This window comes from Pelodiscus sinensis, chromosome 1 (assembly GCF_052426305.1).
Source record: "Pelodiscus sinensis isolate ZL-2025 chromosome 1, ASM5242630v1, whole genome shotgun sequence".
In the NCBI taxonomy this organism is placed as follows: Eukaryota; Metazoa; Chordata; order Testudines; family Trionychidae; genus Pelodiscus; species Pelodiscus sinensis.
In genome coordinates this window covers 128,901,323-128,925,916 of record NC_143052.1, presented here as the reverse complement: position 1 = coordinate 128,925,916, position 24,594 = coordinate 128,901,323, and the positions used below count along the sequence as shown (strand labels likewise).

Here is a 24,594-nt window from a genome sequence, read left to right as displayed (position 1 = left end):
GACATTCTACAACTATATTAGAAGCCAGGGGAAGACCAAGGACAGAGTAGGCCAATTGTTTAGGAAAGAGAGAGAAACAATAACAGGAAACTTGGAAATGGCAGAGGTTCTTAATGACTTTTGTTTCGGTTTTCACCAAGAAGACTGAAGATTGATGGTGATGGGATGCCTAACATAGTGAATGCTAGTGGAAATGGGGTAGGTTTAGAAGTTAAAATAGGAAAAGAGCAGGTTAAGAATGTCTTAGAAAAGTTAGATGTCTTCAAGTCACCAAGGCCTGATGAAATGCATCCTAGAATACTCAAGGAGCTGATAGAGGAGGTATCTGAGCCTTTAGCTGTCATCTTTGAAAAGACGTAGTAGTCCGGTGAAATTGCAGAAGACTGGAAATGGGCAAATATAGTGCTTCCTAACTTTCTGTAAGGGTGGTTACACACTGGAATAAATTCCCTAGGAAGGTTGTAGAGTCGCCATCACTGGAAATATTTAAGAACAGGTTGCATAGACATCTATCAGGAATGATCTAGACGGTGCTTGACCCTGCCATGAATGCAGAAGACTGGACTTAATGACCTCTAGAGGTTCCTTCCATTCTAGTGTTCTATGATTTTATGATTCTAAAAGAAAGTCCTGCTCTGAAAAACTTTCACTAATTAAAGAGAAGACATCACATTGCATAAAATGGAAAGGAATAATTCATTTAAAAATTCATTACAAAGCTCACTTTGGAATTCATCTATTTTTCTGTCTTACTGCTCAGCCTGTATGCAAGCACCATTCAAATGCAGACATTATTTTACGGGAGGGAAATGTCGCTTGCTGAATTGGTGAATTTATGTATGTATTTCAAATGATATAGCTTCCCTTGCCCAAAGAGTCTAAAATTAGAAATTAAATTAGAATTTGAGCTTTTCTCTAGGTATATGGGTGTTATGCACACAGTTCCTATGATTTCTAAATCCTAACATACACATTTACACATAACCAAGAACAGGAGGGATGGAAAGGTAAATTTTTACTATGCTACTTACTTTAAACTGGCCTGTGGACATACAACTTTGAAAGATTACAAATCACATTAACAAAAGGTGATCCCATAAATAGCACATGATATTACTGAAACTGCAATATTTTAAAATCTGTTTTACATTTTATGATTCCTGCTGTTTGTTTACTTTCTGCATTTCTCTCGCTCCCACAATGAAAAAAAAATCAGCCGGTGGGGGCTATTTTCAGGGGGTGGATTGTCTTCAGTATTCATGTTATAAGATTGCAGGGGAATATTTATTTAAGTAACCCTTGCGGTGATTAAATAACAGATATTTGCACTGTAAAAAATCGTGCACACATTTGGTTTGGAAACAAAGTTGGATCTGACAGTGTGCCTGGAAATATGTTCAAGCTGCTTAGTTCCCTTATTTTTTTTTCCCAAAGGAGAAGCTGAAAAAAAAAATTGTTCATGGATTAACTCCGCACTATGTAACAGAGAAAATGAAGACTCGATCACCTAGAATTTTCATATTAGAAGGAACAATAATAAATGATCGTTCATTATTACTCCTTTATTAATTATCAATGCAAAGAAATACAGTCGCTAGAAAAAAGTTCGTAAAGCGAATGACTCTAGCGTTAGGTCGGATTACTACCTTTTAAACCACTGCAACAGGGCTAACAGCAGCACAGCACCCCCTCTGGTGCAGCGCATACCGCTTCAGGAAGAGCATGACACTGAGCAGCAGCAGCAGGAGAGGCGCTGGTTTCCCGGGAAAAATGATTCCAACGTGTGTTGGCAGGATGACGTTAAATTTCCGCGAAAATCCAGCATGCGTGTGCGGGCTGCAGCTGCACTTAGGGGCATCACTACAGGGAGCGATTTCCACACGAGACTGCACACACAACCTTTCCAAACACGGTTGTCATTTTTGCAAGGTGTTGGCATAAACATAATGCGTGTCTGCTTTTTTTTTTTTAATACAGTGTTTGGTTTAATCATTTATGCTCTTTCACTGCCAAAACTGCTCATCAGAAGAGGCAGCGCAAGTGAAAAGTTTTTTTGGAAGAAGGGGGTGGTATTCAACATATGGCACTCGATTAATCTCTAAATTGAAACTGTTAAAACATCTGCTGTCTCCAAATGTTAAGCAGTATTTTTTAATAGCCTTATGAGGGAAGCGCTCCTGGACATAAGGACAAAACTCAGAGAGAACTTGTTTTTGCTCCTTTGTTCTGAAATCGCCAATACACTCATAAAGCAGTCGGAAAATGATAGGATTTTTCATGCAGCACCGAACAACATCTACAACACTCATCGCCACCTACAGTCATCAAAGTAATAGCCCCTTCTATGCTGTGTAGAGGAAAATGGGAACCCAACAGGCGTTAGAGTTTCAAATAATAGAAGTCGGGAGGTAAAAACGGGTACTGAAAATAATAATGCTTTTTGAATGAACAACTCTTTTTACACAGCACCTCAGCAGATAAAAGGCACATTTGGGATGCACAATCAGCATGCTTTTCATTTTGCAAAACCCAACACAATGTTTACAGGATTTCGAAATGCTCCAGCATCAGGTTTTTATTTAAAAATAAAAGTTGCATGAATATACATCACGGACTATAAAATGTGTGAGATGTAAATACAGTCGGAGGAATTATCACTTAGTTTATGCCCTTGTAGGTGGAGATTTCTGCATATTTTCTCTAAGAATCCTACTTTCTACACTGTAGTATCTCCAATCCAACTAGAAATCTATCACATTTTAAAACTCAGAAACGTTTGTCAATTATCCTATGCATCTCCAATCGAACTGAAAATCTATCAACTTTTAAAAACTTAAGAAACTTTTGTCAATTAACTTATGCAAAAAATATATCTTACCATTCCCTCTTTTTCTTCCAAATAATAAACAATCACAATTAACTGCTTTTGAGACTACAAAGTGAGACATGAGAGTTTATGAATCCACTAAGATTATGTTTTTTGGGGGGAATGGGGTTCATTGACAAAACGCACTCCATGTTTAGAACAGTCAGGCAATAGGAAGGGGAAATGAATGGGGGAAGTTAAAGTCTGAGAGAGTCTAGCATGTCGCTCTCTAAGGTTCATAGGTCTTAATGTATATGCATGGATGAGGGGTTCCTCCCTTTCTTCCCCAAATCCAGTAATAAAATACACTTATTGCAAAGCAGATAAGTTTCCATTACTTTCTATTGCGGACTTTTCTGATAAAACTTCCAGAACAGGACGTGTTAAGAAGCTAAAAATGATTTAAACCATCGTTTGTATGGCGCATGGATTTGAGATCGCCTCGATCCACGTGTGGCTAGAAGTTATTTGCATTTCGGGAGAGAGGAAGGAGGTAGATAACTTTTGCTGGAAGAGAAAATGAATAGTGTCCACCACCTCCTTGTGTTGGTTCTGCTCATTAGCAAATATCAAATGTGCCGTACAAAAGGTTCAGATTGCCTTTTTGTCTTTAAACACACAGTTCACATCACTGACTAAAATATCCGCTGTTTGGGAAAATCCCTCCCAAAACTTGTTTTGGTTTTAAATGTGACTTTATTCCTCATGCAGTTGAACTAACGCAAAGCTAGTTTCATCCTCAGTACAGACTGTTTCGTTTTGAACTGCAATTTGAGGGTTGTGGGTGGGTGGGTTTTTTGTTTTGTCTTTGGTTGGGAGGGGAGATTGAAAATGAGTAATCAGCTATTACTGATCTTTAATTACTTTTACAGTAGATAGGAGACTGATTTCCCGAGTTGATAAAGTCAGAAGGGGGTGGGTGTGCGTTGTTTGTTTATTTTTTTTCTCCCCCGCCCCTCCTTGGTTTCTTTTGATGTAGTCAGGAATGCTTCTTCCTTAAAATATAATCTGCCCAGTAACAATCAGCGCGCAGCAGCAAACGCCCCAGAGCTATTGGCTATGCAAATAGAGGGAGGGGGAAGCAGCTCCCCAAACTCTTAACTCATACTTTTAAAGTGATATTTCTTTCTCTCTGCTTCACCTTCACTTGACTGGGGGGCAGACGAGGTGATTAGAAGGCGTAGACTGACACCTCTTTATTTTCTGCCTGGCCACCTTACTTTTCATGCAAACCCATCATTAGGAGCATACAGTTTCTCTTCTCCGGTTCCAGCAAGGCTGCAGAGACTTCACAAACTTGACACATTTCACAAACTGCCTTGCATAGGCTGGGAGACAGAGAGGAGGAGTGGCCATGACTTGAAGTGTGCTCTGAAAGGTTAAAAAACACACGGAAGCAAAGTTATACTCTCTGTTTAAAATAATAATGACCAAAAAAAGCAAAAGCATGAATGACCACAGCAAGTCAAGCCTAATAGAAATCACATGTATTTATTAAAAATTGCAATAAAAATGGCTAGCAGTAAGAATAAAGCAGGAAAATGCAGTGCTGAAGGGTGAAAGTCACAGAGAGCAAGTGCGGGGCAAATCCGCCCCTCTCCTCCTCCTCCCCCCCCCCCATTATATTTCCTAGAAAGCTATATCAGTGTGTGTGACCATGCAGTGCTAAAACAGTTGTGGCTGTTAGTCAGAAATACAGACATATTCAAGGAAGTTGCGTTGTGGCTACTGCTAGATCTCTCTAACTACCAGCGTGAAAATACTGCAAAATATACAAGCACCAGCAAGCACACAGCCTTGGAATCTTCTTTTATAAGGGCTCCCGTTTGCCCTTAGTTTGTCGTTGGCAAGCAAAGTTTTCCTCCTGGTTGCAGGTCAGGAGGGCTGCGGGCGGGGGAGTGGGTGGGAAGGATGTGTGGGGAGGGGGTATCCGAAACCTTCTGATCATCTGGAAGAAGCAGGAGGAGCTCCGCTGAGCAAGGCACGTTCATGGTTAACCCCCCACAAAAACCAGGCTGCTATGTAATGAGCCACTCGGTTCTGTTCTTGCAATTAAAAAATCGGGGGGAGGGGGGACTTCTGTAGATCCAGATTGCTCTGTGCAGCAGAAATTCCGGAGCGATTCTGTTTGGTCGCTGTAAGGAAGAGAAAGAGAAGCTGTCATTTTGTGTGTGTGTGCCCTATACAAGGGCCTCCTGCTTTCTTGTTAGCTTATAGAGGGGGAAAAAACTCGTTTGATGTTATATGTGACCAGCTGCCGTTCTCCATAATAACAAGAGAACTGCCTGCCCTAGTGGTTGCGTCACTTTGCTTCAACTTTAGGCTAGAAATCAAGGAGGGGGGAGAGAAAACTTTCAAGGGAAGCAGGAGCGAGCTGGAAAGCCCTGCAGTCTGCCTCCCACCCACTTATCCCTCCTCCTTTGCCCCCTCCTTCCCCTCCCCCCAAAAAAACTTTTCCATCCGAGAAAGAGGGAGATCTCTTTGGAAACATGGAGCTGCTGTGCTGCGAGGTGGATCCCATGCGGAGAGCTCTGCCTGACCCGAACTTGCTCTATGATGACCGCGTTTTGCACAATTTGCTAACCATAGAAGAGAGGTATCTGCCCCAGTGTTCCTATTTCAAATGCGTCCAGAAGGACATCCAGCCATTTATGCGGAGGATGGTGGCGACTTGGATGTTGGAGGTTTGTATGAAACTGAGAGGCAGAGCTTATCTGTCTCCCCTCTGTGCCCCGAGCTCGGGATTTTAAGGGGCTCCTTTGCACAGGGCTGGTGGCTGCAGAGCTCACCCTTCTGCAAGTTCCCGTGTTTGTTTTGTCCCTTCCTTTCCTGCGGGGTCCCTTCCAGATCATGCTTTTTGCGAACCCATTCAGTGCCTTTCTTGTCGGGGCTGTGGGGTGGGAGGAGAGGAAGAAGGGGCTCTTAAATGACTGTGGCTCGGTCATTTTGAGTGTGAATCCGTGAAGAAAGCTGCCCTTCCGGGGCTGCTGCTTTGCAAAGAGGGGTGCAAAATGGGGGAGAAGGAAAGTTGCAAAAGTCAGTTACAAAACGAGGAAAAGAAAACCCTCCTCTTCCCCCCCCCCCTCCCCGACTGCTGGATCGGCTCGACTGAGGCTTTTCTAGCGAGGGGAGCTGCCCCAGATGTTGTGTAAAAATATAGTGGGGGGCTGATCACCCCCTGATTTTTGCCCAACAAGTCTTTCGGTGCCCACGTATGCAGAGCTCAGGACGTGCCGCTTTTTCGCCATGTTGCTTTGCATGCAACTCTGCTCAGAGGTGCGGAGCTTCCCCACCCCCCAAAAGAAGGGGTCTGAAATACACCCCCTTCTCCGTGTCGCTGTGCCCCCCGCTTGATGGGAGGCTAGGGAGCCCGAGGAGCCGGGGAATCCCTCCCTCTCCCCAATACGTACCCTGGAAGGGCGGCTGTGGGCCCAGAGCCCTACAGACTGTGCAACCTTGCCCTGGCCCCCATCATTTTCCCTTAAGATCTGGCTTTGGGGGGACCCTTGGTAGCCCATTCCCCCCAGGCCGGGAAGCCCAGATCGTCCTCTTGATTTTCATGTGAAATTTGCCCCTTTTCCTCCTGGGCTGTATTTTTGATCATTTTTTGAAATAATTTTCTCCTGCTGAGGCTCCAGGCTCTCCCCACCCCACCTCCCCCCCACCCGAATCGCGGGCTCGGGGCTGGGGGAACCCCCCCCGGGGGATTTTTACAATTGTCGGGAATGGTAGGGGGGCGCCTGGGGATGCCATCGCTCCAAAACCAGGGGGCCCCGGGGTGGTGTAGATATTTTTATTTATTTATTGAAAATATGACGAAATCCAAAAAGGCAAGAAGAAAAAAAAACACAAGAAAAATTGGGTCGCAAAGTCTGAGGCGGCTGCTGCAGCTCGATGGGCTTTCGGCTCCCACACTGTGACTTAATTCATTTCTTACTGAATGAACCAAAGGAATGTGAAAGCCGATTGACAGCCTTCCCAGCCTCTCCTGGGATCGCCCCCTCCCCCCAATCTAGCTCCCCGCAAAACAAAAATCATTTAGAACCATTGGTCAATTTCATGTGATCACTCATTTTCTTCTCTCTCTCTCGCTTTCCTCCCCATCCCCACGCCTTCATTGCAGGTCTGTGAAGAGCAGAAGTGTGAAGAAGAGGTTTTCCCCCTCGCCATGAATTACTTGGACAGATTTTTAGCTGTGGTGCCCACCAGAAAATGCCATCTGCAGCTGCTGGGGGCAGTTTGCATGTTCTTGGCCTCCAAGCTGAAAGAGACAATCCCCCTCACTGCAGAGAAACTTTGCATATATACGGACAATTCCATCAAACCCCAAGAGCTGCTGGTAAGCAGCCCCACTCTACCTTCAGTGTGCCCCTCTCCCCCTGCACCATCAGCTCTTGTGCTGACAACCTCCCCCTCCTTCCAGAGCCCAGCACATAATCAATTTCCATATCCATTTATCATTCTTAAACAATATTTGAAAAGTTGAACGTGTTAAAGATTTCCAAGCACTGATAGAAAGTGATCAAGATAAGTTTGCTTTATGAAAATAGTGTGTGATTCTTTGAATGGGAGATTTCCCCATTCCTTTTATATGTTCTGTATATAATTGCCTAATATTAATATTCTTGTCCTTATTTATATATTTAACACAATGGTTAGCAGAGGCCCCCAGAGAGAATCTGAAGGTTTTGGTTATTGCTTGTGTTTTTAAGACATTTTACATATTTAGAAGAAGATATATTTTTGGTAGCATGCACATACATATATGTACATGCGTTTAAATGGGCAGGAAACTTTCTGAGCTGGCTACTTTATAAAGGTGCTTTCTTTCTGGTGTTCTGGTGCTGCACTGCCATCCAGTGGCAGACATGCACAACTGGAAATGACTTCATCTTTGAACCATTGCCAGAATCTCTCTTGTTTGCAGTTTCTTTTCTGCTTTCAGTTTTAAAGCTCTCTGTAATATGAGGGACTTTTAAAAAACAAACAAACGTGTTATGTCTTTTGGTTTTATTCAGGTTACATACCAAATAAAATAAATATGTTTGGAGGATTTTTATCATCCTTTGGAAAATTTGCTTTCAAACTTTTTTCACTCTGAATGCAGTAAGCCTTGTTTCTAAATTTCTTTCATTTACAGTTGAGTCCTGTACCTGTTGAAGTCAGTGGGAGTATTGTCATTGATTCTAGTGAGAGCAGAAGGATGTGCTTCATATTGTGAAATTAACAAACTGCCTGTACAAGTGATACATTGGTAACTTAGAAAATCATGGATAGCATTTGTGCCTTTTTTGTAAATGTAGTTCCCAGTGGTAATAAGGAGTAAGAGTGAGACCAACATTCAGCTCTGTTATGCATGGTTGTAAATAAGGGCCTCCATGAGGCGCTCAGGATCAGGTCTTAAGGTGAGAGAGGTGAAAGAAGTTACTTGTATGTAAATTATTTCTAATGAAATAATACATGCAGAGCACTTCAGAGATGTAAAGAACTTTTAGGCTGTGTCTAGACTACACCTCTCTGTCGACAGAGAGTTGTAGGTTAGGCACGTCGAAATTGCTAGTGAGGCAGGAATTTAAATATCCCATGCTTCATTAGCATAAACATGGCCACTGCTTTTTTTCGAAACGGAGCTTTTTCAACAAAAAAACCCCCTGCAATCTAGACACGGAGCTGTCGAAAATAAACCCTTTTTCGAAAGATCCTGTAAACCTCATATTTTGAGGAATACAGGATCTTTCAAAAAAGGGTTTATTTTTGATAGATCCATGTCTAGACTGCCGTTTTTTTTCGTAAAAGCTCCGTTTTGAAAAAAAGCAGCAGCCATGTTTATGCTAATGAAGAGCGGTATATTTAAATCCCTGCCTCATTAGCAATTTCAGCGTGCCTAATCTACATCTCTCTGTCGATAGAGAGGTGTAGTCTAGACACAGCCTTAGAGTGCTAAGTATTATTAGTTTATAAGATCGCTTATTTCAATCAAATAGTTCTGCTATCTCAGATCCTCTTTTGTAGGATCTGTCCCTGGATTCATACAGATGCTTCTTATATGAAACATCCATTGAAGCCAGTGGAGTTCCGCCTATGGAAACATTTCAGAATCAATGTAGAAGCAAGGGCCTTACCCCCAAAATGTTGCTGTGCTTAATATACTGTGGTATCACCTATGGCAATAAAACATTGTGGCCTCAGTTCAGGAAAGCGCTTAAGCACTTTTTATTTCAGGGGGAGTGAAGTGAGGCCTGTGTCTATTACTAAATATTACATAAAGATCATTCCTTAATGAATTTGTCATTTTATGAAAATATTTCATGCTTTTTATTGAGAAGTTACACAGGATTGGTTTCAGGTCACCCTTATGGAAATATTTTAGTAGAAGATTTCCAGGTTTTGAAGGGTTCTGTATTATCCCAATAGCAGTGTTTCTGGTACAGCTGCTTTCTATTAAAACAGGGTTCTGCTCCAAAAAGTGTCTGTAAAAATGCCATTGTGGGGCTCCATGTTTATTGTGTCTCACAGGTGCCAGTTCAGATCTACTAAGTTCACAAGTAAAAAGATGGTTTTCTCAAATTGCCAGCCCTATACAACAGACTCTGAGAGTGATGTTGGCTTTCTGCAGGCTCATACATCATTGAAATAGAAGAGTCTATAAACAGAATGTAGTTAATAATTCTGATAATGCATGAAGTGGAGTAGAATCCATCTCCCTCTCTGATCTATGATGGCTCTGTAGGACTAATAGCAGTAAAATATATGAAAAACTTATTTTAAAGACTAAAGGAAGGCTATGTATCTCTGAAGGCACACAAAGAGCAAATCTGGTGTGTGAAAAGGTGCCCCCCCCTCTCTCTCTCTCTCTCTCTCTCTCTCTCTATATATATATATATATATAAACTGCTTTTTAAGTATAATCACATTTTAAAGTCCTCAACCATCATCCCTTGTGCACCCAAAAACTTGTGACTTCTCTGGGAGTTTTGTGTGTGCAAAGAATGCAGGATTGGGTTGGGTCCTATGTGATACATTATCAGATGTCTTTACAGTCTTTTTGTGTGTATCTTCTGAATTTGTCTTCTGCAAAACTTGCTGTGGCATAGATTAAATACTATTTGTAGCAAAGGAGATCTCTAGAACAATTGTAAAGAAAATACTGTGGTGCTAACTTTCCCAATGGAAAAAGAAAATGTATGTCTTGGTTATTTAGTGCATAGTTATCCACTGGGCTTTAAATGGCTATAAATTAAGCACTATAGCCATTTAAAATAAGTTACTAGGTAAGGACCACAGTGACCTTGGCAATATTTAATTGCAGGCTAAACTTTCTGGGTGGGCATTCAACGTTGGATACAAAAAAAGTAAAATCTTGGCAGGAGCTGCCAGGCCTCATTATTTTCAGCGTAGCTTGACATTTCCAGCATTTAAAAAAATGAAGGAAAAGAAAAGTCAACAACTTCAAAGCTTCAGAGACATACTGAAAAAAAGGTTTAAGCAAAACCAATTTTGCAGTGAGATAATTACAATCTGTAAAATGAGTAAGCTTTTTTTTTTTCCTTTTTCATCAGGCTTGCCTATGTTTTGTTTTTCCCCCCCCCCTCAGGAGTGGGAGCTGGTGGTGCTGGGAAAGTTGAAGTGGAATCTTGCAGCGGTGACGCCACACGATTTCATTGAACATATTCTAAGAAAGCTGCCTCTACCTAAAGACAAGTTGCTTTTGATCCGGAAACATGCACAAACTTTTATTGCCCTTTGTGCCACAGGTAAGACAGGTTGTTTTGGGTCACTGCTTCCTGCGTTAGTGGTCTTAGAAGGCTAGATTACAGCCACTGGTGATAGAAAGGGCCCTGTCCTGCATCCCTAGGTCACATAGGAAGGCCCATTGAAGCCTATGGGACTATTCACATAGGGACTCCAGGATTAGGTCTTGAGACTTGCATTGGAGAACAGCAATAGTGATTTAAATCATTGTTGACCAGTTGTGGCTGGCTCTCATTGAAGTCAATGGAAATTTTGCCATTGACTTCAGTAGGTGCTATATTACAACCATTTATTTGTCTATTTATCTGTTTCTTTTTAATGGGTCATAGGTGGTTTCTGAGATCAGAGATGGTACATCCAAAAATACCAGAAGTTATGATGGAATGTTAACATTTTTTCTAAAGTCGTGTGTGCACTGAATGTTTTCATATATTGTTATAGACACTTCATTCTTTAGTATTATGAAGAAAAAGATGAACTGGGGAAAGATTTTTCTGTTTTAAATTGCCAAATATACATGTTACAATGACACCACCAAAATAAAATATTGTATATGTAAATATATGCCGTTTCTGTGATACCACTAGATTATGGAAGGAAAAGGAATGGAAACAACATCAAATTTGCTTTCTCTCTCTGACACTTTAAAATAAAACCCCACAAACCTTTTCTTTTTACTTTACTCCAAGTTAACCAAGAAACTAGGTATTTATTTTCACTTTGTGTTTTTGGTCAGTCATATTTTCTGCTTCTGTTTTCAGGTTTAACATACACCGTGGAAATGTTCAAATAATTAAATTTAAATTAGTCTTTCAAATATATGTATTTAAATCTTCAACATCTAATAACTTTAATTGATATAAAAATCTTTATTTAAAAAATAACACCTAGTCATTGACCCTTAAAATATTTAACCGTGTTCTATAAAATTATGCATCATGCTGTTGTTGTTTCAGGTACAGTTACTTAGAGTAAGTCTGAGGAAGAGACAGAATTGCAATTCACTGGCAAACATTTATGTTACAGCCGGAACTGTATAGTTAGCTTTTTGGAACAGGGATTATTTCTGCCTATCTACTTGTGCAGCATGTAGTACAGTGCCGTCTAGACTGGGGAGTTCAGGTGCAAACATAATATAAGTAGCTATTATTATATAATGACAATTTGACAGTTGATAACTGTCTTTTGCACAACAGGTGAATTTTGCTTCATGTTAAGATTTTAATCTTTAAATAACAATTTTATGGACTATGCAAATGTATATGCTTTACATTTAATTAACTTTTTAACCACTGAGATTCACACACACCCATCTACCCACATGTGACCCAAGCCTGAAACTGCCGAATCTACATGTCAACTTTCCTTATGATATGCCTACATTGTGGGAACTTCAGCAGCCTAGCTATACAGAAGTTATGCTGGTATAACCCTAGAGTGTAGGTCTAGCCTACGCTGACAAAAAGGGTTTTTCCTATTGCTGTGGGGACTCCATCTCCCTATGGCTAGGTCTAGACTACGGGGCTCTATTGGAAAAAGCAATACAAATTGCGCTGCGCAATTTGCGTAGCTTTTTCTGATAGCTTTTCCAGAAGAGGCTTTTCTGCCATTTGGCCCAGTCTAGATGGATCCAAATGGCAAGAAAGTCTACTCTTTCAGCGGAGCCCTTATGCTTCATGAAACGAGGAATACAGGGCTCTCCAAAAGAGCGCGTTTGCTCTTCCACGAAAAAAAGCGGAAGAGCAAACACATTCCTTGGATGCTGCGGGGTTTGTGCACGATACCTCTGGTATCCCATAAAACCCCCATAGTTTAGATATAGCCCAAGTGACAATAGCTAGGTTGATGGACGCATTTTTCCACTGACAAAGCTGCATATAAAATGTGGGTCCATTTAGATTTTTCACACCCCTGATGTGAGGTTAAGTTTTAAGTGTTCATGAGACCTAAGTCTCAGCTCACCTTTCTGACCTTCCACTGCCGTCAGCCCCTCCATTCAAGCAAGCGTCCATTGAATTCAATGGGAGTATTGCTTAAGGATTGCAGGAGCACTCTTGGTAATTTATCAGCCAGTTTTGGCCTAATAGACCCTTTCCTTCAGGATTTGATATGTATATACTGGCTTCATTTCTTCTAGTGTCAGCATTAGGAGCTTACTCCTAACATTTCTGACTTCTCTCTTGGAAGCTCTTGGTATTTCACAGGCTCTTCTACCCACTCATCCAGTAGTTGCAACACCCTCACTCTAGCTTTCTCTGCCATCCATGATCAATCCTTCATCACTTTGGATTTTGTTCTTCTCAAACCAGCCTGTTCCTGCCTCTGCTTTGGTGTGCCTATCCACTAAAGGAGTGGTTCTCCAGTGTTTTCATTCATCAGGCCACTTTGTGGCGGATGACCTACTCCCCTTTCCCAGACTTCAGTCTCCAATTCCTTACTTCTCAAAATTGTTCATACTGCAGAGGGCCACCAGTCACAGTTTGTGAACTAGTGTTAGAAAGCCTGGATACTTCTCCATTCTCTCAATGATTTTTCTGTCTGTTGACTCCATTTCCTCAGAAGCAATTATCAATGTATATATGTCTATGCCTTACTCAGCCCTTGACAATTTTGCACTTTTCTCCACTGTGTATCTATACTACCTGTGCTCTGTTGTACATGGGTCTTGATCATGAATACAATGCCCTTGGCTTAAGCCTGAACAGACAACAGATCAGCGCTCCTTGTGCATCAGGATATATGGAAAGCCCAGTGTATGTATATAAGCTCCTGAGAGTCTGTGAAAAATTATCACTGTGCACACTGATGGGGCTGGCTTGGACAATGGAGTACCTTCTTTGTCCCCCCTGTTTGCTTGTAAATCAAGGGGGAATGAGGCCCCCAGTCTTGAAATCGCAGTGAGGCTACGTATTTGTTTGATTCCTAAAGAGTGAATATAATAACTTTTTCACAACAATTTGTGGCAATCTGGTATCACTGTGGAAATTATTATTTGTTTTACAATCAGTGCCACATTTTTGTTATATTTCCCTTTCTCCGCTGCTCTCCTCATAATTGTTCTTGCCTATGAAGAAAAGTCCTTTTTTGTTGGACTTCTTTCCTACTCTGTTTGTTGTCTCATATTCTTGCTCTTTACTTCAGAGCTATCATCAACCACTCCTGTGTCACTTGATTTCTTTTCCCTTTCTCACACAAAACATCCAGTTCAGGTAAAACCTACTCGTTCCTATCAACATTTGCCCTGTCTGAGCACAGTAACCTCCTTCAGCCTATGACCATCTCTCCCAGTACCACTTCCCTAGCCACTTTGTGCCTGGCTTTTGACCTTTTCCAGCTACCAAGATTGACCCCCTGTGGGTGGTTAATGACCTTGCCTTTGACTATGGATCATAGGTTCCTCTCTTTTCACTTCCTGTTTGACCCTAGTGCAGCTTTCTTTACTAACAGTTGTTTTCTCCTCTTGAGTGTCTCATGTAAGAAACTGGTGTTTCCCGCATTATCTTCCCCTAGTTTGAATCCTAATTCACACCTTTTTTCATTTGTGGTGGGTCCTTTAGATCAGAGTTTTCAAGTTTTCTCTATCCATGACCACCTAAGAAATCTCTTGTCCTGTTTGCAGTCTCATAATCCTTTGTGTCAGCAAAGGGATTGGCATCACAGCAAGCAACCATGACTAATTTTAGATGAGAGTGGTGGGTGGACATTGGCGGAGTGTTGAATTGTGCAAGGTGACTGAGATTGCCTTCATAGGAGAATCACATAGACTTGATGGTTAGGGATGCACCCCCATGCTGTGGGTGTCCCTAAGCTTATGACTGCCAGATGCTGGGCATGGACAGCAGGGGATAGATCACTTGATAAGTGCCTTATTCTGCACATTCCCCCAGTAGCATCTGACACTGGCCACTGTCAGAAGACAGAATACTGGGCTAGATAAATAGTTGATCTCACTCAGTATACTTGCTCTTATGGAGAGGAACTCTGCCTTCTTTGCTATTTAACTTTTTCCTCCTGGGATTAGATAGTAACCTTAGATGTCATGTCATTCTATCTGATGCCTATTTCTATATTTCCCCTTAACTCAGTCTTTCATCTGCTTGCCTTTCATCTAGTTGTCTGTCTTGACCCAGAGGGCAAATTTCTGAAACCAGTTGCATAGACATAAATCCGGAGTGTCTCCATGGAGTCTGTGGTGTTACTCCTGATTTATGTGAGTGTAACAGACATAAGAACACATCCCTCTGTTTGCTGCTGGCTGCTCCTTAACATCCTGCTACTGAATGATTTGAAAAACCGGAGTTCATCCTGAGTGTAAAAAGTTCCCTTTGTTCCTCCTCTCTGACTCAGGTAACACTCTCTGTAATCTAGACCTCAGACTTAAAATAGATGTCAGAAATCTCACAGTGATCTTTGACCCCAAACTTCCGTTTCCCTTCCAAGTCTGTAAATCTGCTTATCACCACCCTCTGAACACAAAGACCATCCTTACCCTGACATTCTCCCTCTGCTCACATCCCTTTCTATCCCTTAGTTGCTTTCTGGTGTGTCTATACTTTCATTCTTCAGTGGTCCTTTATATTTTATAGGTGCCAGATTTCTGTGTCCAGATTCTATAGAGTGGATCCAGATCATTGCTTATCTTTTCATCTTTGCGGGCTTCTTATTTTTCTCTAACTGTATCTCCATCTAGTCCTTTGCCATACACATTTCATTCCTCCTGCCTTGGCCTCATTTCTGTCTCTTCCCTCAGCTCTATGCTTTTTGATGTTGCTTTTTCACTTGCATCGCCCTGTCTACTTGGAGCTACCACACGTTAAGCGATGGGATGGAGGAGTAGGAAGGTGCATTAGTTTTAGAGCTGTGTGCTGGATAACCCAAACTGTGGCTGGAACAGTCAGCATTTTGTTGACTTGATATCTTCATTTGTTTCTCCCTCTTTCAAGTCTCTTAGGCTATGTCTAGACTACAAGCCTCTTTCGAAAGAGAGCGTCTAGACTACAAGCAGATTTTTTGAAAAAGTGAGCCGCGTTTTTGAAAGAGAGCCTAGATGCTCTCTTTCGAAAAAGCACAGTTTGCATTCAATAGCACCTTTTTTTGAAAGAGTACTTTCAAAAAAAGGCGTTATTCCTCATAAAATGAGATTTATCGCGATTGAAAAAACTGCCATGTTCTTTTGATTTACTTTTGAAAGAACGCGGCTGCAGTCTAGACGCAGGTAAAGTTTTTTCGAAAAAACCCTGTAGTCTAGACCCACCCTTAGAGGCCAGATTATTATGTTCACCTATCAGATACAAGAAGTGCCAGTATTTTAGGATAATGCAACCCCTTGTGCCCCAAGACCTCTTGATAAACTAATTTTTGGATGAAAGCGGAGGCAGCCCGACCAGGTTTTGGACATGCTGAGCTCTGAGTCATGAACCCCAGATCACAAGTGAAGAGAACTTGGCTTGACAGTTTTATTGTGAGGGAGATGTTTAAAACTCTGAAGGCCAAACCTGTCCTGAGTGACCCCTGCTATTTCCAGTCTTCATCTATCCTTCCCTCTTTCTATCTGTTTTGAAGGGCATTGTGCTCAATTCTGTCAAGTGCTGACCTGCAAAAAGAAAATCCACGGTGCTCTGTAGTAACTTCAGCACTAGCCTGGATTTTCTAAAGTCAGTAGAAAAAATCAGTGACACAGTGAATGCTTTGCTGCGGGTATTAATTAAAAACAAACAAACAAACATATAGGGCAATGGTTACATGATTCTTTTTGGTATAATGGGGTCTGAAAGAGACATAGGCATTCAGCTATGTTGGGCCACAAAGAAGGGATTTTGATAGTTCAGCTGAAGGTAGCATAATGCAATAGGCCAGGCTTCACAGCAAAACAAAGATTCAATCCTGCTGCTTTTAGTGTTTCACCATTGGCTTCCTTGGGGCACATGATCAGGCTCCAGATATAGTGTCTGAAGAATCAGACAAGAAGCATCAGATAGAATACCACCACATATGGAATCTTTTCCCACTTCCCCCAACTCTAGCTAGCACTAATAGTATTGTAGTTGATTAAGAGTATACAATAACGCTTTAATATCTAAGTCAGTACAATTTATGCAGAGGCATAGCGTGGCATTTAGGGGCAAACCCACACCCTGCAGCTCCAAGCCTGAGTTGCTGGACTTGTTACTGGGAAGATGCCTGGGAGAAAGTGAATTATTGAGTCCTACTGTTGAAAACCTTTTGTACAGACCCTCCACTGGCATAGACTGGCGTAATTTCATTGACGTCAATGGGACTGTGCTGACTTAACACCAGTTATGGATCTGGCTATTAAATTTTTCATTTGTACAGGGCTTAGCAGAAGGTGGTATTGATCCTTGATTGGGGTTCCTTGCTGATACCATAGCACAATAAATCTACTTTATATTTGAGAGAGTTGGTTTGTCTGTCTGTCTGTCTAAGAACTCCTCCTAAATGGTAAGAGCTTTGGACCACCAAATTTGATAGGAAGCTTCCTCTTATCATAACTTAAAACAAGGTCAGGGTTTGGTTGTGCCAGGAAAATGGGATGTCCTTGGAATGGGATTGCTTCACAGAAAACCATACCGAAAAGAGACAGAATCACCAGGCAGGTGAAAGGGACTGGCTCTGAGGACCCACCCCTCCCCCCATTCCCCATCTGGGACTGCCCCACCCTGGAGACTCCCATCCCCAGGTGTCCTGAAGGGAAGTGGGGAGGGGGGACTAAAGCTTGCCTCCTTCCCCGATTTGTATGGAGACATTGCTGGCTGTTCCCCTTAATCAGGGAGCGAGGGGAAAGTGCACAGCTTGCTGCATTCCTCACTCTGGCTGGGGAGCCCAGGGGGCAAATGAACCTGGACCTTCCCCAGCCAGGGGGAAATGAACCCCTCCCCCATCTGTGCCCGCTGGAACTGCAGCAGTCTTGGAGAGGTGCTGCTCATCTGGCTCCAAGCTGCTGTGGTGAGAGAGGGATAGGGTAGCCCTCCAAACATTAGTATTCAGGGTGCTTGAAGACTTTCCTTGGATTGTTCTGATCAAAGCCACAGTAGGTTGATTTGTTTTTTTCATGTGATCACCAGTGACTGAGGTCACTGGAACTCTTCAAGGCATATAGAATTTGGTCTCTGCCTATCCTGTCTACACATAGAATTGAAGCATTTAAATCAGTCTCATGTTTGCTTAATAGCCTTTTCTTTGGGTTGTGCCTGGTTCTAGTATGTTATTTCTAAGAAAATGCTAAAGAATGAGCTGGTTTTGCCTTTTAAAAACCAAGTTGTTAACATGGAAAAAGTAAAAGCTATGTCTAATAGAAATATGAGAGCAAGAAAAATACTGACAAACGCAGTACAGTTCACAACAAGTATGAATAATAAAGAGAGCAATACACAGACTGCCCAACTGAAGTTGGATCAGAACCTGGAATAATTAAATATACTCTTCAGACTCCTCTCGTTTCCTCCAAACTTATTTTTTAAAATATTGGACCATGTTTGTCTCTGGGATTCCAATATTGGCAGGGTGGAGTTTCATGCTGGATTAATTTACCCTGTTTATATTTTGGTGGTAAGTATAATTTTCAAATTGGGTAGATTGCTGACCTGATTCTGTAGTCCTGTTGTAGGTAAAACTTCCAGTGACGTCAGTGGGAATTCTACCTACATCAAGACAGGAACTGCAGACACTGCATTTGTAGCAACAAGAAAAAATTATATCGTAGAAATGAAATCTTCTTTATTGAAGAGCTAAAACCAGGAGAGTCACAAACAGTAACTGTGAGAAGATAGATGTTCTCATGTTGCTTCTGACACAGTGCGTACGTGCACACCGGACATTATTCAGTCTTGCAGGATCTCACTGTTCCAGCCCCTAGTTCCCTGTTGATTTAGAGAGACTTTCAACCTTTCATTTTGCTAGGTTGGTAATGATATCCAGGGAGCCTGAATGCCAAGCTGAATCAGCAGAATAGCTCTGCGTCCATGATTCTGCAAGGTGCTGCGCTCTAAGAGTTCCCACATCTTGCAGAACCAGACCTATGGTTTTAAAGAGCTTGTGGAATAAGATGCTATATAAAAATGGATGAGGAGTAGTATAGGACTCTGTGTGGTTTTGTCTGGGTGGAAATAGAAATTGAAACCATTTGTTGTTTCTCATAATCTACTTCTTTTCTGTATACTTTTTTGCTATTCTTATGTGCTGTAGCACCAAAATATTGCCTTGTCATCATTAAACCTCATTTCTACCTTGCTTTGTAATCACATACATCATTATAAAGATATAGGGCCAAAATCTTCTCTGGGATGCATGTGCTAAATTCCCACTAACTTCCATGAGAGCCATACTTACAGCTGCCAGAAGAATTTGGCTCATAGCATTGACGTGGGTATCACACAGGGAGTGCTTTCATAGGATTCCCACTATAAGACTATAGTCATCATCTCAACAAAGCAGTTAAAATATGTATGTATATTCTTCAGGCCAAATGTTGAAGTCTATATGGCTTTTATTTTACTCCCCCCCCCCCTTTCCCCCAAAACAGTACTATTGACCTGCATCCTGAGTAAAGGATGTCAGGATTTGGCTCAGTGTCATGTGGGGGGTGGGGAGGGGAAAGGAAAGAGTGTAGTTGAAAATAACATTGTACAAAAAGCTTGTTTTAAATCTCTCTTGCTGGGATGTGAGAGACTTGGAGGGGGTCCCGTGTCCCTGCAGATACGGGGCTTAATATTTATGCTTTGGTTGCACCTTGACAAACATTTCACGTAGTTATTGCTTTGCTTGAATATGGAAATATGTTAATTACAGCCTTTATTCTGCTGTCTGCTCCTTTCCTCAGCCTTTTCTATTCAACCCTCTAGGTGGCCCAGCACAATGTGGCTTCTTTTCTTTGAATGAGCTCTTTCCACACTAACAGGGTCCCGGGTGATGTGGAGAACCATGTGCACAAAATTGGTGCACCGCCCCCCATTCCTTTGTGGGCATGTCAGGTTAAATTCATATCAGCAGGAAGGTCACTGCCATGATTTTCAATAGCGCGAGATGAGGTGATGACTTCAGACAATGGCGCCACACTCTCCAGTTGGAGACACTTGCCTTACCAGTTGCAGTAGTTAATTAATATGCTAAAAATAGAAGCCAGTGATACAAATCGCTGCCTGTTGTACAACAAAGACTGGGCATGTGTAGCTTTGATAGCCAAGTTTATCGTGCTTGTTATGGAGGGAAGTTAGTGTAGAGCTAGAAGCAATGTAAGACTTTCTGGATGCTGAGCTTTAGTCACTCTGGGCCTCTGGCCATTCGCTAGCTGTCTAATTTGCATTATGAATGACATTAAGGGAACTAACAAGGTTATTGGGCATAGAAATGTTCTCATGTGACCACACGTGGAAGCAGACCTACAGCAGTGCTAGTTGGCAGGGGCACTGTGGCTCTTTATTCAGCTGTCTAGGAGGAGAGTTTCTGGGAGAACATAACTCAGATATAAAATAAACCATAAGGAAAAACTACATTCAAATAATGTAAAGGGCCTGATGTGTACCCCTAGGAGGCAAGGAAATTCATAGTAAAGACTGGGATTCCTCCCTTCACTTAGCCCATTGTACCTAAGTTATGGCAAACATAGGGCCCGGTATGTATGATGCCCCATGGTTGGAAGGCTCCTACAGTACCAGCTATTGAAACTGCAGGGCGGATGAGAGAAGGACAGAGTTTCATTCTTAATTCTGAACCTCTGCTTCTCTGTGTACAAGTCCAATCTCTAATGATATTCAACTTAATTTTCAAGAAGAGGAAATTTCTTTGTTGCTGGTATCACATCTTCCTCAAAAACGAGGAGGGAAGGGATAAACCCTCTATTATTTGTGCTTGTAGTAATGACATCATTTGGTAATTTAAAGGTTAGGGCTAGATTCTTATCCCGAGTTACAGCTATGTAAATCTAGGATAACTCCACTGACTTCAACAGATTTATGCTGATTTGCACTGATCTGTTTAAAATCAGAATTTGTTCCGTGTTCTTAATCACATTTAAATATCCTCTTTAAGAACCAGTGGGCCTGATTCTTCTCTTATTTACACTGGGATCAATCTGGAGCATCTTCGTTGAACTCAATGGACTAGATCCTCAGCTGCTGTAAATCAGATCCATTGTCTTCTGTGATACACCATTGTAAATTAAGTCCACTGCAATCAGTGAGCCAACATCAACTGACCCTGTGGAGTTAGATCAGTGTAAAACCAGTGCATCTGAAAGGAGAACCAGGCCCACTGAGCCAAAGTCTGCCTTCACTTGCACCTTTGTAAAGTCTATAGATCACTGTAGATTTATACCCTTGTAAATAACAGCAGCTTGTGGATACTGAGTCTGTCATGTAAACATGATTTTGCACACATTCTAAACATTTTATAAACATTTGCTATTTGCTCCATCGGCTGGGAGTAGGGCCTAGACAGTTACTCATGCATACAAATATTTACTCATTTTTAAAAACACCTATTTACCTGATTTTGTGAGCCATTTCTGTTTCTAAATTGGACTATGGGGTCCTGTAAACCCTCTTTCACACACTTCTTAGAAGATACCATATCTGCCCATAATACAGCGCTGCTGTAGTATCAGTGGGCAAGTCCTGACTTCTTTCCATTATCCATCCAGTTTTAAGCAGAACTCCCAGTTGAAGACAATAAGGAGTTCAGCTTAAAATGCAACTGTATGACCAGGCTCTGAGGAAGAGGTCCAGGGTTTGATCTGTTAAGAGTATTTACTTACAGTCTTTAGAAGAAGCAAAATGCAGGACTATGTAGCACTTTAAAGACTAACAAGATGGTTTATTAGATGATGAGCTTTCGTGGGCCAGACCCACTTCCTCAGATCAAAAAATCTGAGGTTTTTTGATCAGAGGAAGTGGGTCTGGCCCACGAAAGCTCATCATCTAATAAACCATCTTGTTAGTCTTTAAAGTGCTACATAGTCCTGCATTTTGCTTCAGCTACACCAGACTAACACGGCTACATTTCTATTACTAGTCTTTAGAAGGAAGTAATGTACTAGACTCTTATTCCAGTTTCATTTGTATCATTCCATTTGCTTCAGTGGAGTCACTTCAGGTGTATGCTGGTACACCTAAGATCTTTGTGTGTAGCTCTGAAGACCTAGGGTGTGTCTAGACTACATGCCTCCTTCGACGGAGGCATGTAGATTAACGAGATCGGAAGAGGGAAATGAAGCCGCGATTAAAATAATCGCGGCTTCATTTAAATTTAAATGGCTGCCCCGATCTGCCGATCAGCTGTTTGTCGGCAGATCGGGGGAGTCTGGACGCGATGCCCCGACAAAGAAGCCTTTCTTCATCGACACAGGTAAGCCTCGTGAAACCAGGCTTACCTGTGTCGATGAAGAAAGGCTTCTTTGTCGGGGCATCGCGTCCAGACTCCCCCGATCTGCCGACAAACAGCTGATCGGCAGATCGGGGCAGCCATTTAAATTTAAATGAAGCCGCGATTATTTTAATCGCGGCTTCATTTCCCTCTTCCGATCTGGCTAATCTACATGCCTCCGTCGAAGGAGGCATGTAGTCTAGACACACCCCTAGAGTCAGGAATCTGAGTGCTATTCCTGGTCTCCAGTTGACTTAACTACAGAACTGTGGGTAAATCATTTAGTTTCTCAGTGCCTCAGCTTTGCCATCTGTAAAAAGGGATAAAATAGTAGTTACTTGCCACACAGGAGTTTTGTGAGTCTTAATTCTCTAATGTTTATAAAGTGTAAAGAGCACTAAGCTCCCACAGGGAAAGTGCTGTGAGCTCTGTAGAATACATTTTGTATGAAATTGTTGGCTTTCAGATGACAACTTCTACTGTTCCAATGATTCTCTGTGTTCTACGTCACACTACCACTCTTCCCCCTTGCTCTCACAGCCACCGTCTTTCTGGCTGAGTATTCTGAACCAGACTCCCAGTCCCTTCTGACCTTGCCTCCTTTAATTAACCCAAGGGATTGTTGGTGAGCAAATGATTCATTCCTCCCAGAGCTACTCCAGTCACAGCCAACTTGGTGAGTCAGGGTATGTCTACACAGCAACATTACTTTGAAATAATTAGCTTTATTTCAAAATAACTTAGTCTGCGTCTACACAGCAAGCATGTATTTCAAAATAATGTTGACATACTGTCAAGCTGGAGGACTTCTTACTCTGACTCCTGCAACCATCATTGTACGAGGAGTAAGGGAAGTTGGAAGAAGAGTGCTCTATTTCGAAATAAGTGCTGTGTAGACGCTCCTAATTTCTAAATAAGTTATTTCGAAATAAGCTACGCGGTTGACATAGCTCAATTTGCGTAGCTTATTTCGAGTCAAGCCCTGCTGTGTAGACACACCCTGAGTGAGATAGGGAATCAGACCCAGAGGGCTGAGTCCTTAGCTGGTGTAAATGAGCCTAGCTTCACTGAAGTCAATGGGGCCATATCTATTTACTTAAGCTAGGTTTTGCCCCATTGACTCCACCATGGTAGTTTGCGGGGCCAATCTCTATTTTTATAAGTAGGCTGAATATATTGACATGAATCTGTTTCACATTATGAATTAATTGAGTTTTGAGAGTATGCTTTCTAAATAATAAAGTAAAAGTTGATTGTAAACATGCAATACTTTTTCTACTCCCACCCCCTCATTTTATTCACTATGAATAAAAACCAGCAAAGAAGATTTTTGTAATGTTGAATTAAAGTCTTACAAACCAAGTTGCAGTTTGTGCAGAGGTTTGCAAACAAGATAAACTCCTGGTAACAGGGTTTTGTAAAGGCAAGCTGGATATATCACATCAGTACTGAGAAAGCCATATAATGGTAACTTATAAAGGACAAAATGCATTGGCATTGCGTTCTTTTGTTCCATTCTGATGTATAAATAATTCTTGAAAGGCTTTTTAATTTTTTTTTTGCTTGTTTCTTAAAGGTATCAGGAATGCCAGCTTGGGCTTCCTTGGTTTTGCTAGAAGACTCGTTGGAGGTCTCAAATATGCACTAAAGGCTCTATCACCCTTTAATTGCAAAGGGGTGGCAATCTGGAGGAGGGGGGAAGAGACGAGATGAATTTTTGCAAAGGCTGCTTTTCTCCAAATAGGTTACTACATGTTTGAGTAAATATTTGTTAGTAAAAGTGGACACAAACTGTCTTTGCTAAAAACCTCTTCCCTCTCAATGGCCCAGAATTCAGTTCCTTTTGATTTCATATTCCAGCCAGTTCTCCAATTATACACAGAATTCTAGATGAGAGGAGGCCTGAATTTTTAATATAAAAAACAAGCAGAAATCTCCCACTCTCTCTTTTCTGGAAAAAAAGGAGAGGGGAGGAAGAACCATTTAGGCCTTTTTTTATCCATCATACGTATATTTGGAAAATAAATTTTTATTGGTAAATGTTGGCACACATCAATTTCACCCTCAAACGTATTTCCATTGGTAATAATGAAAATATACAAATATGTGGAGTAAGAAAAATGCTGGTTGAGAACTTTAAGGATACTAATTTTGTATATTTTGACATGTGCTGTTGATAATTTGTGTTTTAGTTATTATAAAATTTGAACTTTTTGAATCTGAATGTTCGTGGGCATTAAATAATTGTCTGACCCCCACTCACAAATAATTTCCCACAACTGAAAATGTAAATGAATAGAAATGAGGAAAAATGAATAAAATCCAAAATTATGCATAATTGAAAATTTAACTAGATAAAAATAGAAGTGTTTAAAATATGGTTGAAAGTATTTTTAAAGAGTTGATTCTGCCAAGACTAATCATAAGGAAGGAAAAAAGAGCACAAACACAATTTATTTTTCTTTTGCAGGTCACCTTTAAGCCTCATCTATCTGCATCTAGCATCTCTGGCTCAGTCAGAGAAGAAAGGACTTCAGTATTTCTGGCTAGAAGGCTCTGTCTCTTATAGCTTTGCTGGTCTGTGCTTGGAATAATTGTTG

General features: G+C 41.4%; 1 protein-coding gene across 2 annotated transcripts in view; it reads left to right on the top strand.

Moving 5' to 3' along the window:
- The first annotated feature begins 4,534 nt into the window (after nucleotides 1-4,534).
- Nucleotides 4,535-24,594, top strand: part of CCND2 (cyclin D2) — a 44,542-nt gene continuing 24,482 nt past the window's right edge. The window contains exons 1-4 of one of the 2 annotated variants that reach the window (XM_006123042.5): nucleotides 4,535-4,740; nucleotides 5,336-5,550; nucleotides 6,990-7,205; nucleotides 10,461-10,620. In XM_006123042.5, coding sequence (XP_006123104.1) covers nucleotides 5,356-5,550; nucleotides 6,990-7,205; nucleotides 10,461-10,620 — 571 coding nt within the window. In that variant the 5' untranslated portion in view covers nucleotides 4,535-4,740; nucleotides 5,336-5,355. Of the gene's footprint in view, nucleotides 4,741-4,785; nucleotides 5,551-6,989; nucleotides 7,206-10,460; nucleotides 10,621-24,594 lie in introns of those variants that run through there. The other variant, XM_014573619.4, reaches the window with a different exon arrangement.